Source organism: Acomys russatus, chromosome 31 (genome assembly GCF_903995435.1).
Source record: "Acomys russatus chromosome 31, mAcoRus1.1, whole genome shotgun sequence".
NCBI classification, from domain to species: Eukaryota; Metazoa; Chordata; class Mammalia; order Rodentia; family Muridae; genus Acomys; species Acomys russatus.
Window position 1 is genome coordinate 22,491,028 of NC_067167.1, and position 16,261 is coordinate 22,507,288.

Below are 16,261 nucleotides of genomic sequence, written 5' to 3' on the forward strand. Positions count from 1 at the left end.
TTTCCCCGAGGCGGGGCAGGAGAAAAGTGTCTGCTCAGAACCAGGTGAAGCCTGCCGGGCCTCGCCTTGCAGCGCCTCTCCAGAGCTAGGATCCTTTCCAGAGCGCGCGGTGCAACGCTGGTCCCGGGACCCGGGCGAGGTGAGCCTGCAGGCCGCCTGGGACACGCGGAGCCCAGCACGCTGCGCGGGCGGCTACTGCAGGTTGCTCAGCCGCGTCCCAGACGCCCCGCGCCTCAGTGGACTCTGGCCAGTACGCAGGCGGGGGACACACGAGGCAGGATCTGTCCCACCTCCCGGACGATCTCCGCCCTTCAGCGCGCTCCCCGCTCTCCTAGCCTAGCCTCAGTTTGCTGCTCGCCTCCTGGAGGCTCCGGAAGGGAAGGAGGCGTGTCCGAAGCGGACGGGCGGGCAGGCGGGAGAGCTGTATAAAAAGCGCTAGCGGCGCAGCAACCCGGGCTTCATTCGCTGTTTGTCACGGGGACCCAGAGTGCCGCGGGAAAGCACGGCTGAGAACGGGGTGCTGCGCTCGGGCTACCCAATGCTGGGACTATCTGCAGCCGCTGCTCGTGCAATATGCTGGAGCTCCAGAACAGCTAAACGGAGTCGCCACACCGCTGCCTGGGCTGGATCGCAGCGCTGCCTTTCCTTATGAAGAAGACACAAGTGAGTAGGGCACACCCGGGAGGAGCTCGGAAGCTTTCCAAGAAAATCTCTCCGGGAGCCCCGGGAAGCCCGGCGCGCCCCGGGACCGGCAACCGGGCCATGTGGGGCTGCGCCCGCCGGGTGAGCCAGAAGGGTGCGGAGGAGGCAGGCGTGGTGTGCGAGCCGGAGCCGCCGCCCGCGGTGGGGGGTTGGGGGTGGGGCAATGAGCCCGGGAGCTGGGGAGCCGCAAGGGTGAGAGGGAGCCTGTAGCAAGTTTGCAGCCGCAGCAGCGAAGTTTGAAGCTGTCAGTAGCAAACTGCAGCAGCAGCCTTCGCTCTTCCGCCTGGGAGTTCCAGTTATCGCGGGGAAGGCTTGATTTTTGCACGGGAGGTCTTTCCCGGTGGATTTGGGGAGATTATGAAACAGCTTCCCACGCGCCACCCTCGCACGCTCTCGCAGCCAGATTTATCTGTGCAGTCCCCAGGTGGGCGCGGGACGCGGTGCGGACGCCGGTGCAGCCACTGGAGCGAAGCCAAGCCAGAGCTCCTAGGCGGCAGCGCCTGGCGGGGTGCAGAACCTGCCAGGCAGGCAGGAGGGGGAAACTTGGCAGCCTACGGTGTCGGCCGGGTTCACAGCTCTGGGTGGGCCCTCCAGAAAGCTCTAGATGGAGTAGCAGTACTTCTACACTGCCTGACGCCCTCTTCCATTATCAAACAGCAAAAGTTCTTTTAACCTTCTTTTTCTTCATTTTTAAAAAATGTGCACCTCCTAAGGATAGTTATTGAGATAATGCCCAGCCAGGGTCGCTAAATTGAGCTTTATGCATAAAACATTGCCCAGGGGTACAATTATGTCTTTTCTTCGTTGACGCACATATCTGGCTCCGGGTTAGAGAGCACTACAGTAGTAATCTCATTCTTCTCTATAGTTCTTTTTATCCTTGCGTTTGTTACTTCTTCATGATTCTTCCTTTCCAAATTATTTTGCAGCAGGTTGGGTGAAGCTGCTCTTTCACCACCATCCCCTCACCACCACCACCACCACCACTGTCCCCGTGCCAAGCCTATGGGTGATTGCAATTTCTGAAATGTATGGAAGGGGATGAGATTCGAGGGTTTGTGCTCATCTTCAGCTTTGAAGATGGCATCAGAGTGTTGCAGATAATTTATTAATTTATTACTCGTGTAGCGTCTTATTTTAAATAGATGTCTGGGCTGGGAGTCGGACCCATTAGGAAACAGCAAGAATAAAGCACCTTTCCCTGGGCTGGAAAGGGGATCCGGGAGGGAGCATGTCCTGGTGTACTGGACGTGTTCCTGAGTCAGTGAGGTTGGGGGAGAAATGGAAGGTATCCGCCCCTGCATGGAGGTTAGTTTTTAACCCAGGCCATCACACCTAAGATCTCTATACACTTGAGATGCGCATGTTAAGGATCCCTGCAACAAAGAAAAGTTTTGCTGTGATTGCTTGGTGTGTACATGCCTTCTGCGTTGTGGAATAACAAAACAAGGGTGGGGTACCTGTTTCTTTTTTTATAATAGCATCCGCTTACAGGAATAACGGTGGCGGCTCTGAGGCGAGCAGCTTCTGATACAGGAAGAGAGCCCAAACCTTCTTATTTAAACAAGAAAACAGGAGACAGACAAGGTTAATGTCCAACACGCCACAGCGCAACAATGTGCTGTGGAGTGACTTTGAGAGTCAGTAGGACGGATGATCCCTGCGCCCTCTTTGCAAAACAAGTGTGAGCTCTGTAATCTCTCCTCTCGCTTTGATTAAATGGCCGTGTAAATAGGATTACACGGAATAATTCCATTGAAAACTAGAAAGAGGTCGATCTAGCCCGAAACGCTGTGATGGTGGCATTAGTGACTCAGTGCTGCTGACCAGAGATATTTGAGACAACTAAGTATTTTAGAAATGTGACCTGTTTGGACCAAGTTAAAGTGCAGGCCCTTTTGGGGGGAGAACTTGCTGCTGATAAAGGGTTTGTAGGCGAAAAGAGGGCAGTGCTCTCATTGAATGAAGGCATTCATTGTCTGGGATCTAATGACCTTCAGGGTTTCCTTTAAGACTACTTCTAGCAATTCAAATTCTTGTCCCTGAAAAAAGAGGACACTAGAAACAGCACAAGAATCAATAAAATAATCCATTGCAACGAAGGAGAGGGGGTCAGAGTCTCTCTCCTATTGTCAAATCTCCTAATCCAAGAGTTGTGAAGAAATTTTCTGTGTATCTCTGTATGCCTAGGGCATAGTATAAGGGAGGAGGGCACCAAGAAGGAGCCGGGCTTTGTTTTGTTTTGTATTTTGTTTTAAATCTGATTTTTTTTTTTTGGCCTGGGATGAAAATCTATTGTTGTCAAATACTCTACTGTAAGTATGAGATTAATACCAACTTCCCTTATAGCCCTCATTGTTTAATGTGTGCTCTCATTACCCAATAAACGAAAAAGAATGTAATGATAACATTTTAAAGGATGCTAACTTAAATTGTATAGCTTTGCAAGAATCATGGGGCCACCAGGCATTTTGAGCCTTCAGTCAAGCTAAATAATTGTGAAAATTCCATCGGCAGCCACTTGGGGCTTGATGGATGACTCTTTAATTTACTTAGTACCAGCGATGTACTCTAGCATTTGGAAAATAAGTACAGAAGCAACTGTCATGAGGAGCAACTGGGACAATAAATTATGTCCTAAGTCTTCAGTGAAGAATGTGATTTGTATTTTTGAGATTGCTATGTGTCTCTTCACCCCACCCCCGCCCCTTTATTGTTGGAACTTACAGTATCGAAGAAAAACTGTGACTCTGGTTTAAAAACTGCTAGCAGCTACTTTTTTTTTTTTTTTTAAACACAGGATTCTAATAGTTACATCACAAGGGAGAGAGGCCATATTGCAGTGTCAGTGCTGTTTTCCTTAGAAGTGCTGTCAGCTTAATGTGCTCCTGTTTGTGTCTCGTGTGCTTGCGTTTACATTTACCTCCAGGTTTCCAGAGCTGTTGTGATTGCTGTCAGTGTCAGAAACACTGAGACAGGAAAGATCTGTCTGTCATGAAAAAAATGCAGAAAGGTCTATTTTAGCAACACCGAAGCTCCCAGGGAAGGAACACATAGAAATTTAGCTTTTTTATATACTAGGAAAAGATCCTCCCTTTAAAAAAAAAAAAATCTATGAAATATTTGTCACGTGGGTGACAATGGCAGTTACAATATAGGAAAATTAACATATTTGCGAAAAGAGCATTTGAAAATCTTGTCCTTGCAGACACTCAGTTTGCAGTATGTGCTTCCAATAGTTCTAATTTATGTAGCTTTTAATTGATACATTTCTGCCAAGTCTTTGAGACTCAAGTGCTAAGTAGATTACATTTAACATAAAACAGGGAAAATAACCATATGCAAATCTGTGAGTGGGTGCCAAGCCAATTAAAATTGCTAAATTTTATTTATGTCTAAGTGCTGATGTGAAGATAGCAAATTGTGAGTGAGTGTTTGTACTTTAGCGACAGGTGATTGATCGAAATCTTACCACCCCCTAAAGTAACATGAGAAATAAAAATCCCTGCCAAAATAGCTAGTCTTTCAGCTTTGAGTGTGTCTTTCATTTCCCCTTTTCTCTCTCTCTCTCCCTGTTGGTGGAGCACCTAAAATATTGTTAGTGGGAGAACTCTAGGCTCTAGCCTATGAAACGCAGACATCTGATTTTTGTTTTACCACTTGTGAGACGAATGACCTTAAGCAAATGGTATCTTGGGATTTCCTTTTTGTAATATGTATGATGTTTGTAAAAATCGTTATATACAGATGTTTCTCAGATGGTGGCTGAAAGGACTAAAGGAGATAAACAGTTTCTGACCCTGCACAGTAGCTCACTAGCACAGTCTGAGAACGGCCTTCCCACCAGCTTAAAAGCCAGGGGAAAATAACTGCTAAGGAGCAAAGCGGAGGAGAGCTTTTCTATATCTGGATCCCTTAATTCAGTGCCTGGCCTTCATTACAAGGCGACATCTGATTATCAGGTGTTCTTAGCATAGGGCCAAACCAGGACTGTGCAGCGACGAGGCTGGAGTGTGCAGCTGGGAAGCTAACTACAGTTTGCTTTCGAGTCGAAAGTGAATGAGAGAACTAGGAGAGGCAACAAAAGTGAGAGCGCTCCTTTGATTTACTTTCCTGTTTGTATGTTTGTGCTAAGTTCATCGGTTACGGTTCGGAGAGTCTGTCTTCCTTTAGAATGAGAAGAATCAGCCTGCTTCCTGTTCTTGCTGTTGTAAGTGCTCTTCTCAGTGAGGATGCACATCCCTTCATTCTTCATCATGTTAACCAGGCAACAGTCAGTGATATCCCCCCTGCCCCATTATCCAAGTTTGGGGATCCCTTTTCTCAACCACCTTAATGTCACAGTCTGTACACCAGTTGGATGTACATCTCTGAGGAGAGATCCGTTACCTGTTCAAGCACATGGATCCCCAGAAGCTGCAGGGATTGCGTTTGGTCTTAGTCACCTGTGAGACAAGAGAGGACACTTAGTTGAGATGAGTGAACAGCCCTCTCCTTTCCGGCTGCTTGTACAGACTCCACTTCACAAGGGACCATGGATTCCAGCCTTGCTGATTTCTAGATGCCACAAGACATTTTGCCTTTTCACTTAATTATGGGCATACTGAAAACTGTTTACCCTGGGCAGGGACTAGCATTGTCATTATCCCTCCCTACCTATTTCTGTCTATCCAGAAAAAAAAAAAAAAAAAAAAAAAAAAAAAAAAAGAAGGTGGGGTGCTTTTCACATAATTAGGCTTCTAGCTTTTTTTTTTTTTCCAAAAGTGTGATGTGTGTCATCCAAGGGAATGCTGTCATGTTCCTCTGTGTCCTTTGGTTACATTCTACCGGTTGTTTCTAGGCCGCCACACAGGCTTGGTTATTAGGAGACCATGTTCTTTGTCTTAACCTGAATACTGAGTTGTGCGAGTTTGGGAAAGGATTTGGACCTCTCTGGACCTGTTTCTTTAGCTGAGGGAAGGGAAAGCGACACTGGCTATGCGTAAGTGCCTCTGCTTCGAAGTACCGGTCTCTTCTAAAATACCACTAAAAGAGAAGTGTGAAGCAGCTGGCACGGGAGCTCCCATTAGCTCTGAGCTTGATGTGTCCATTGCTTCAGTGTCAATGCAATAAGTATGGTGCTATTGCTTTAGGCTGGTGAACCTGCAGATGGGGATGACCTTCAGATTTAAATTTAGACTGCTCTCCTTTCACCCACTGCTTGTTATTTCTGTAAAACGAGAATGGTACTTGAAGAAGGCCCTCTGCTCTCTTCTAATCTAAGGAGTCGTCTGATGGAGGAAGAATCCTAAACAGAATCAGCCAGTCCTAGGACATACGTTTTCTGAGACAGTGCTTTCTGTGTCTGCCTGCCAGGCAGGTGATGAGGCAGGAAATCTGAGCAGAGAGAACCAGATCATGAGGCTGGGCACTTTGTACTGTCTCCAGGCACGTGACCTTGGACCATGGCATCTCCACAAGTTAATGCTGAGAAGATAGTGGAGATGGAAGGCAGCAGCTTAGGCCACAGAGTGGACAGTGCAGAGAGCCTATCAGGGAAAGGCTAGCTCTGTGTTGATGTTGTTGGCAAGTCCCTGCTTGCGTCAGCATTTACACACGTCCAGAGCATCTCTACCATCTCTGCCCATTTCATTTCCTTGCTTAATACTGGACACGGGATGCACAGCCAGCAGCACACTTTCTTTAGATGTCAGATGCCATGGTTATCCTTGTTCGCATTAGAACGTTCAGAAGCCAGCTGGACCTTCACTGCAGCCAAGAGACTAGCGATCCCTCTGAAAATTGTGCCCTGGCGATGGCACAAATGCCCAGTTCTGAGTGCTGCAGGGTGTAATGACTTGCCTCTTAAGAGAAAGTTCACAGTGGAGGCAATACTCCAGATAATTAAAAAACAAAGACAGCAATAGCCGTCCCTTGATTATCTGGATGCAAACTTACCACTAGACTGTGCACCTGTAGCTGTTGGCTCTGTTCGGCTTTCTCGAGGGCCCTGGGTTAGAGCCTGGTTTTATTGAAACGGGAGTGATTAGGTGGCTTTTGTGTGTGTGTGTGTGTGTGTGTGTGTGTGTGTGTGTGTGTGTGTTTGTGTGTGTGTGTGTGTGTGTGTGTGTGTGTGTGTGTGTGTTCTCTGTACACAGACAGCAGCTGAAACATCTCCTGGTTGCCTTGCAAAGAATGCTTTCGCTCTCTAGGGTGACCACAAAAAAAGGGTGTGAAGAGAGCACAGGGGAAACCATCCAGCCACAGTACTCCATAGAAAAGCAAGCCTGGGTCGATTTTACTTATTGAATTCCAGGGTGAATCACATCTCATTGCTGGTTTGTGTGTGTGTTTGAATGCATACAGACGGAGACTGCTGCCAACACTCAAAACTGTATAGTGGTCGATGACCTTGGAGGGTCCCTAGGAACTCCACTCTGATGAGCTTTCTGCTATGCTCTGCATCCCCGCCTCCCCAACAATTCCCCTGTAAAAACACACCAGTTTCTGGGTTCTGAAGAAGAGAAAGTTAACAGAGAAAACATGCTTTTGTTATAAAGGGTTTGCTACTTCCTGGAAACTGTACTGTGCTTCTACTGCCTGTTAAACTGTTAAAACTCACACTCACCTAGGAATGTTTGCTGGCTAAGCCCTGGGAAGGGAGAGTAGAGATGTTTTCATGTAAACTAGTTTATAATATGATCTAGAAAACCCAAGGTTTGCGAGAGAAAGCCATGAAGTCATATGTGGAGTCATTACTGATGTCTGTGTATAGCCTCACACTTTAACACCTCTGAGGTGGTAAGCACATTAGACATTTCTAGTTCTCATGACCCGACTCAAACATCCTTGGTTGCCTTAGCCTGGATCTGTGACAGTTCCAAAAAGCATGTGTTTTGTAGGCCTCCCCAGAGACCTGTGGTGTGCTCTCCTGGGTGGAGCACCCACCCTATCACATTGGCCCCTCCTGGTGTAAGTTGTGAGCTTACAGAGGGAGGGCTGGTGCACTTTGTTTCCAGGTGGTTCACCATAGAGGCTGAACTGCAGTGTCATAGATGCCATAGAAGGGCCAATCAATGACCATGAGCAATCAAAGGGAGGGTGGTTATTTTTCCGTTTTGTTGTTCTTGTTTTTGTGACAGGGTTTCTTTGTGTAGCTTTGGCTGTGCTGGACTTGCTTTGTAGACCAGGATGGCCTTTAACTCATAGCGATCTGCCTGCCTCTGCCTCCCGAGTGCTGGGATTAAAGCATGTGCTACCATGCCTGGATGGAGTTTTTAGTATTTGGATGAAATTAATTTTGTGTAGAATTAAATACAGTTTAGATGGTTTTCTATTTTTACAAAAATTAGATGTCATTTTTAAAAAATTTAAGTCCTTCCCAGGAGTGTATTTTAAACCTTTTGTATATGCTTATAATGTCTAAATGCCATGGTAGTCTATACTAACGCTACTTAGAAAACAGTAGGGACCCTTTTTCCACATTTAGAATTATGTTTGGTGATTTACTAAGCTAGATGCTTTAATTTCATGAAAACGTACATTTCACTGTGAAGAATTTTAATTTAAAAAATCAGAAATAGCTTGTCGTACTTGGAGCTAGTTCTAAGACCTACCACTCATGATTAAAAGTCACTTTCCAAGCCTTTTGTATGCCTCAACATTTTAAACAATTAGACTTTTAACTACAAAGCCGATTGGGCCAGTTATTGTTGGCCTGTCTGTGCACATGCTCAGTTACGAATGACTCAGCTTGAAGGGTCACCATTTGTTATAACCCGTGAAAGCACTAAAATGTGAAACTTTTAAAGTTGCCTCCATTATTTTGTGAAATCGAACCACTCTGGTAATAAAACATGACAAAAACATGTTGACTAGAAAGTAGATCCCTAATTCATTCATTCATTTACCTTTTCTTCTGCGAGGTGGGTGGTATTTCTCTTAACATTTCCTTTTTCAGATGAGGAAAATGAAATCATCATTTCCTCAATGAATTTGTGAAATTGTCATTATTGTCACCCAAAGAGATGTAGTGTGACTCAGCAGGTACATTAGTGTGACTTATTCATTACTTTGGAGATACTAATTCTGTTTACAGGAACACTAAATAAAAAGCAAATGTGATTCGGATAGTGTAAGCAGCTGCCAGTAATAGAATTTGGACAAAAAGTCATAGTTACTGTTGCCTAGCAGAGTGACTCATGTAAGATGCTCTATCAACACACAATGAAATAAATGCATGTTAGACTTGGGTTGTTGACTATTGGTACAATTGTTTGCAAGCTTTTCTTTAAAACAAAACAAATTTAAAAAAATAGTACTTGTTTCAAATGCAGATAATTGTGGAGGCTACTTTGTTCACCACTTATAGGAATAGTTTCAGTGGGTAGGCAAGTCATTTAGCACTAAGGACCACACCCTCTGTCTGAGGACTGGGTCAATTAATGGCTTTGTGACCTTCCACCAGTTTTTTTCTCTCAGAACTGTCCTTCCCCCATATTTAAATGGGCAGACATAACCATAAGGAGTATTCATGGGACAATCAAATGATAGACTATTAGCTGTCTAGAAACTGGCAGGTCACATATTGCCATTTCTGTGAGTAGTCGCCTAAGAAGTAAAAAGGCAGTTTATTGGGTAAGAATATTAAGACTAGTTATTAAGTTAGCGTATGTTGAACTTACTATGAAGGAGACACTGAGCCACAAACTACACAAGATTTCGAGCAAAAATATCTTACAGAAAATAGTATAGTGAAGTGACCTCCCCACCCACCCTTTGCCAACAGTGAGTTTTTCAAAATAAAGAAACTGAAGTTCTGATAGATTCAGAACTGTTTGCTTGGGATTAACAGGGAAAGAATGCTAGGAAGTCTAAGGATTTAGAACTGGAAGCCACACCTACTGAATTCTAAAGACCAGACTCCTCTAAATCACTGACGTGTCACACGCCCGTATTTACACACGTGGTTAGAGATACCACCTGGGCTATAGTACTGTGTTCCCTGAAGGCAAAGTGCTGAAGGCTTGGTCCCAGCTGTAGTGCTATGGGGAAGTAGCAGAGCCTTTAGGAGGTGGAGCTAGTGAAAGGAAGGTAGATCATCATTGAGGACATTCTCTTAGAGGGAATATTGGGGCCCTGGACCCTCCTTTTCCTTTCTGGCAACCCTGAAGAGAACAGCCGTCAGCCATACTACCATGCCACTGTGGTGTACTGTGCTACCATAAGCCCAAAGCAGTGGGGTTAAAGTCTTGGCAACTGTAAGCCAAATGATCCCTTCTTTTTAAAACGTTAATCATCTTCACCTTTTTCCACCCAAGCTACGAAGATGACCATAACTTGTAAAGTTTAGTGGCTGTTGTGGCCTCCCCTCCTTCTTTCCATGCCCCACTCCTTCCCCTCCCAGTCCTTCTCTTTCCCTTCTTCCTCCTTCTGCACTTCCCCCTCCTCTTCCTCCTCCCTCCCCTCCCCCTCCCCTCTTCCTTCTGTTCCTCTTCCCTCCTCCTCCTCCTACCTCCTCTTCCTCCTCCTCCTAGTGTACTGTTTGGACTAGGGAACCTGAAAGCAGGCAAAGTTGGTAAGCGTCCAGTTAAGTGGAAAATTTGCTTTGATTCCAGCTCCTCCGTGCTGTTCACAAGTGTCAATGTTTGAACAGTGCCCAGCAAGTCAGGGATCCTGGCCTTCATAGGTGGCTCTCCAACCCCCCATTTCCGGAACTGTCAAATGGAAGCTCCATACCCAAGCCCATTGACTACTGTAGGGAAGCTCCCATTGTAAACTGTAAAAATGCCATTTTACTTGTTGGATTAGAAGCCTTGGTGTCATTCAAATAAAGAAGTACTCAAAAGACAAACATTTAAAAATTATGCTTCTAGATAATTTATTGGAGAAAGAGGGTTGCTCCACAGATTACTTTTGTCAATTTGCTCTGACCCTATTTCCAAGATTTTTTTCTGAAGACAATTTTAAATCTCCACAATCAGATAAGGAAGCTCTTTTGTAAAAATGCCTTTATGATTGATTATGCCTGGGATTTAAGTCTGTAATTCATTTGTGTTGTGGCCTTTGCTTTGGGATTCCATACCTATTCAGCAAGGAGCACAACACAAAGAATGTAAAGAGTTTTAAAACCCAGCACCAGGGTCACAGGCATTCACTTCTGTGCCTAGCTTTTTATGTGATTGCTGGGGGATCTGAACTCAGGACCTCATACTTGCACAGCAAACCCTCTGCTGACCTGAGCCCAAAGTGATAACTTTTTATCAGACAGTTGTTCTAATGTCTTTAGTAAAAGTCTTGGCTTGTAACTAATTAACTTGCAGTACAGTGCATGGCGAACAAGAGGCTCACCCAAACAGACTACAGCTACGGTATGCTCTTCCATGTAAGCACTGTGTCTCAGTCTCCCCATTTGTCAAATAGGGTGAGCAATTGTACATTTATCATAGGAGACTATGAAGGATAAAATAAGTAACCCACAGGAAGCACTTGGGCCGGTGCCTGGTAAAAAGGAAACACTAAACACCCAGAGAAGTTATTATATTCTCATGAAGCAAATGGGAGCGCATGGGCATCTGTAGTGATGCCTCATTTCAAGCTCCGATTGCAAGGATGAATGGGAGGATTAGAAGCACTTATCCAGTCTCAGGAGAGTTTACCACAAGCAAAGTTCCTTTTCTGTACGGTGGCCAAGGCCACAGAGCTCATCAGTGGTGGGCTGGTTCATAAAGCAGGAGGTCTCTTTCCAAAGTTCATATTTATAAGCTTGGTGCTTAGAACTGCTGGTGTTGGTGATGGTTGTGGCAGTGGTGGGGGTGATGGCACAGTGTTAATTTTTTCCCATTTTGATTCAGAGAGTAATTGCCCAGCATTTTTTTTTCCTTTGAGATATATCAGTTGTTGAGGGAGGATGTGAAGGGTGTGGCTTTTGTGTTAAAGAGCACCTAGGTTTTACCTCTGGCTCTGCCTCTAGGCTGCTGTGGGGTCTTAGGCAATGTATTTGCCTTTGTTTAACCTTTCTGTAACCTTAGATGAAATGGAGGGATGAGACTTTGTAGCCTCTCTTTCTTCTTCCCTTGTTTGCTCTTTCTCCCTCCTTGCCCTCTCCACCCCCCCATCCTCCCTCCCCTTTAAATCTAGAAATAACATGTGTGTGATGAATCTTCTCAGAATCATTCTGTGATAGGAAGGATTTTTGGGCGGCTTGCCTAGCATGTGAAAGGCCCTTTCTATCTCTAGCTGCAAAGATGCAAATAGAAAGAAATCTTTCAGAGTTAAAACATTTCCCACTACATTGTAAGCCGGCAGATTCTGTTTTTGTAGTATTGACTAGCCACACACACACACAGGGGAAGGATGAGTGAGATTGGGAGTCAGAATGAGGCTTATAGCTCTGTCCGTCACTTAGACCATTAAATATGACTTTTCTTTCTTTCTGCAGGGCTCATTTCTTTATGTGAATCAGCAATTCTCAACCTGTCTCATGCTGAGACCCTTTAATACACTTCCTCATGTTGCTACTTTATAACTGCAATTTTGCTACTGTTGCAAATCGTAATGTAAATATCTGATATTCAGGATATCTGATATTCTATCCCGGTGAAAGAGTGGTTATCCCCAACGGGGTCTCTCAACCCACAAGGTGAGAACCACTGATCTAGATGAAGGGTGATTTCCAGTTAGAAGAACACAGGATTAGCTGGGTGTGGTGGCACACGCCTTTAATCCCAGCACTCGGGAGGCAGAGGCAGGCTGATTGCTGTGAGTTCAACAGTGGTCTACAGAGAGAGTCCAGGACAGCCACAGCTAACACAGAGAAATCCTGTATCGAAAAACAAGCAAACATACAAACAAAAAGAACATAGGATTAAATAAGGCATACCGGAAAATTGATCTTTCAGTAGCACACTGTCTGTCTACTCTGTAAATTTATTCCGTGTGCAGGATGGGTAGTATTGCTTTAAGGCTGTTTTCATTGAAAAGCAAAGCAAGCTTGGGGCCAATATGAGATGTGGAGTTGTGTCACTACAAATAGCGTAGCAAAAGGCGTGGGTGTTTATAAAGTAGCTGACACAAGTTGTTGAGAGTCAAGAGAAACAGTAATGAGTGGGACAGTACTCCATAGACGGTTTTGTCCTATTCTGAGGCAAAAGCCATACTATCATGAGCCTCAAGTAAGGGAAAAACTCAAAACATTCAAATAAGTTGAGTCGCTTGGAGGCAGTCTATGTTTCCAACATTTAGATTTCCTTTTTTTTGTAAAATGAGGCAAAAGCCTAATTCCTTAGGTGGGTCCAGGCATTGAATGACCATGTAAGAGGAGAGAACCTGCTTACCAAAAATGTAACTAAATATTTTTGCTTCCAGTTACATTTATTTTTGTTTTGGAGTATGATACTGTTGTTAATTTTTTGTTTTATTGTTTTGCTTCCTGGTTTTTGAGATGGGGTTTCTCTGCCTAGCCTGGGCTGTCCTGGAACTTTCTCTGTAGACTAGGCTGGCCTCAAACTCACAGAGATCCTCCTGCCTTTGCTCCTCCTCCCCACACCCCCCCCCACCCTCCAGGAAAGTGCTGGGATTAAAGGTGTGCACCACCACTGCCCAGTTGTTAAATTTTTAAGTGTTACTTTCATAAATGTAGGAGACACATGGTTTGAAACATTTCCCTTATAAATTCATGTTTTGTTTCTTGTATGACTGAAGTTAAACTCCAAGCCTCTTACCAGTGATTCTGTCCGGAGCTTAAGGGCTTAATTGTCCAGGTTAATCTTAGAATAAATTTTGTATCATTCAAGGCAGAAGCAAGTTTCTTTTTATCAGTCCATTACCTTCAGGTAAACAAGCATTCTGTTCTTTGACAGAATATTAAATTGTTATGTTTCTTGGATGGCTGGCTGACTTGGTTTAAGCACTTGTGAGAGAAGAGAAAACAGCTCCTGTCTTTTCCAGCCTCATAGCGGTTTTTAAAGAAAGGTTTCTTGCTGGAATCGTTGACTATAGAGACGTATGATGTCTTTAGCAAAACTCACCAAGTCAGAAGTGTGTAGAATCAAATTGAGCTCAATGTCAAGTAGGATCTGACCCAAAACTTCCAACCAAGGAAAAACAGATGGGAAACCTCTTGTTCGTGGTGGTGGTGGTGGTGTGGTGGGTAGTGGTATGGTGGGGCAAGGGGCGTGGTGGGTGTTGTTGTTGGTGGCCGGTGTTGTCAGTGGCCATTGTTGGTAGCTAGTGTTGGTGATAGGTGGTCTACCTGTGATTTGCCCCCTTCAAGGAAGAGAACAGGCAAGGCGCACTGAGCATCCCTGTGAATGGCTTAGGAGCAGATTTGTATTTTTGTTCTTGTTATTTGATTTTTTGAGACAGGGTTTCTCTGTGTAGCCTTGGCTGACCTAGATTTACTTTGTAGACCAGGCTAGCCTCGAGCTCACATCGATCCACCTGCCTCTGTTTCCGGAGTGCTGGGATTAAAGGCGTACACCACCACGCCCGGCTGCAGATTTGGATTTTAAAAGTGCTGGGGGTTCTACTTTTCCCTAAGGGTTTCTGTTGTCCCAGTTTTTGAGGGAGAATCTAGGAAAAGCAGAATAAGAATTTGCGAGGCAGCACAGGAGGCTCACACCCTATATTCAAGTGTCTGGAATTGACCTATCATCCTGTGACAGGGAAGATGTCCTTTTCATTATAGGAAAATGGATAGTGGGCTCTAGAACCTTAGATGTTCTGTTTAGTGTGCACTGTGTGGGTGGTGGTGGGTGGTGTCAAGTCAAGGCTGGCTGTGTGACTAACCTGGCTAAATCTTCCCTCGGTCTTTGTAGTACCAGGGTGAAATCCAAGCCTGTGGCACATTATTCAAGGTCCTCTGTGGTTATCTCCTCCACGCCACTTCGGCATCTTTTAATTATCACCAGAGGTATTCATACCATTGCTCATGTTCTTAAAGGTCCGATGGCTCATTTACTTAATGCAGATGAGTCTTGGTCTAGGGAGTCATCCAGGGCAACCCTTTGCCCTTTCCCCCCCTCCCTCCCTGAGCACCCCTCCCCCCAAAAATCATATCAGAAGTACTGTTTATAATAATTTGAAATTCTCTCTCTCTCTCTCTCTCTCTCTCTCTCTCTCTCTCTCTCTCTCTCTCTCTGTCTCTCTCTCTCTCCTACTTACCAAGTTAAATTACATTACTTACTTTGTTATAGTAACACATTGCCAAAGCATTTCTGAAGATTTTGTTAGCTGAACTATGATTTAAAAAAAAAGATTTTACTGCATTTATACAGTGTGTGCATGCTACAGCATGTGTGGAGGTCAGGGGAAACTTGCAAGCCTGGGTTCATTTTGTTTTCCACCATGTAGGTCCTGGGAATTGAACTTGGATTGTCAGATTTGGCAACAAGTGCCTTTATTTGCCGAACCATTTCTACATCCCTGAACTAAGGTTTTTAGTGAGTCTTGTTTGGTGTCTGGGGGAGAACATCGAACAGTCTAAGCGTAGAGCCGGGCATTTAATAGTTTCATGCCTACTGGCATGGGCTGACACATTGTTGGCACCAAGGAGGGTAAGTTGGAAAGTAGGAAGAAAAGTGTCAACAGAGACACATGAAACCATGGCCATATCAGTCCCCTGCATAAACATACATGTTCAAACATAATTCTGCTCAGAGAGGAAAAATGATAACGACTCTACTTGAGGTTGTGGAAGACAGTGGGCAGTTCCTTTCCTTTCTGTAAGCCAGTGGCTCTTAACCTTCCAAACGCTGCCCCCCTTTAATACAGTTTCTCACCTTGTGGCACCCACTCCCCCATAAAGTTATTTCCTTGCTGCTTCATAACTATAGTTTTGCTACTGTTATGAATCATAATGTAAATATCTGTGTTTTCCAATGGTCTCAGGAGACGCAAAGGGGTCGCGACCTGCAGGTTGAAAACCATTGCTTTAAGGAAGTAGCATAGCTGGGCGGTAGTGACGCACGCGTTTAATCCCAGCATTCTGGAGGCAGAGGCAGGTGGATCACTGAGAGTTAGAGGCCAGCCTGGTCTACAAAGTGAGTCCAGGACAGCCAAGGGTACCCAGAGAAACCCTGTCTCGGCAAGCCAAAAAAAAAAAAAAAAAAAAAAAAAAAAAAAAAAAAGGAAGAAGCATGAAGGTAAGAACCAGTTCCAGCTAGTTTTAGCTAGATGGGTGACCTAAGAGCCAGGCAGGGTTCTAGAACTGAAGCTATTCTTCATCTGTGCCAGATTCTTAACTGTGAGTTAAGTGTGTTCCATCCGTCATATCTTAATTTGCCCCATCTGTGAGAGTGGCAGTGTGACAGTTCCATTGTACAGAAGAGGAATATGGGTTCAGAGAGGTTAAGCAAGTCGCTCAGCATTTTAGAGCCGTCAGTCATTGTCTGATCTGTTCCCGGTTCCCTGTGTAGTGGTAATGCTGGGTAAGACAGTTACAGTAAATGGATCCCCCCTCCCCCAGGTTGCACATATTCACTGTGTTTCCTTCAAAAGCCTCCCCATGTTTTAGATGAGATAAGAGGTACATGTGCAATAGACACGTGTAGGATGTCGTGACTGCATACCAGTTTTGATG

At 44.8% G+C, this 16,261-nt stretch overlaps 1 protein-coding gene across 4 annotated transcripts in view; it reads left to right on the forward strand.

Moving 5' to 3' along the window:
• Positions 1–425: 425 nt before the first annotated feature.
• The window catches only part of Kitlg (KIT ligand), a 79,811-nt gene continuing 63,975 nt past the window's right edge, over positions 426–16,261 (forward strand). For 2 of the 4 annotated variants that reach the window (XM_051172662.1, XM_051172663.1), the window contains exon 1: positions 426–783. In XM_051172662.1, the coding sequence (XP_051028619.1) occupies positions 649–783 (135 nt within the window). In that variant the 5' untranslated portion in view covers positions 426–648. The remainder of the gene's footprint in view (positions 784–16,261) is intronic. The other 2 variants (XM_051172661.1, XM_051172664.1) reach the window with 2 other exon arrangements.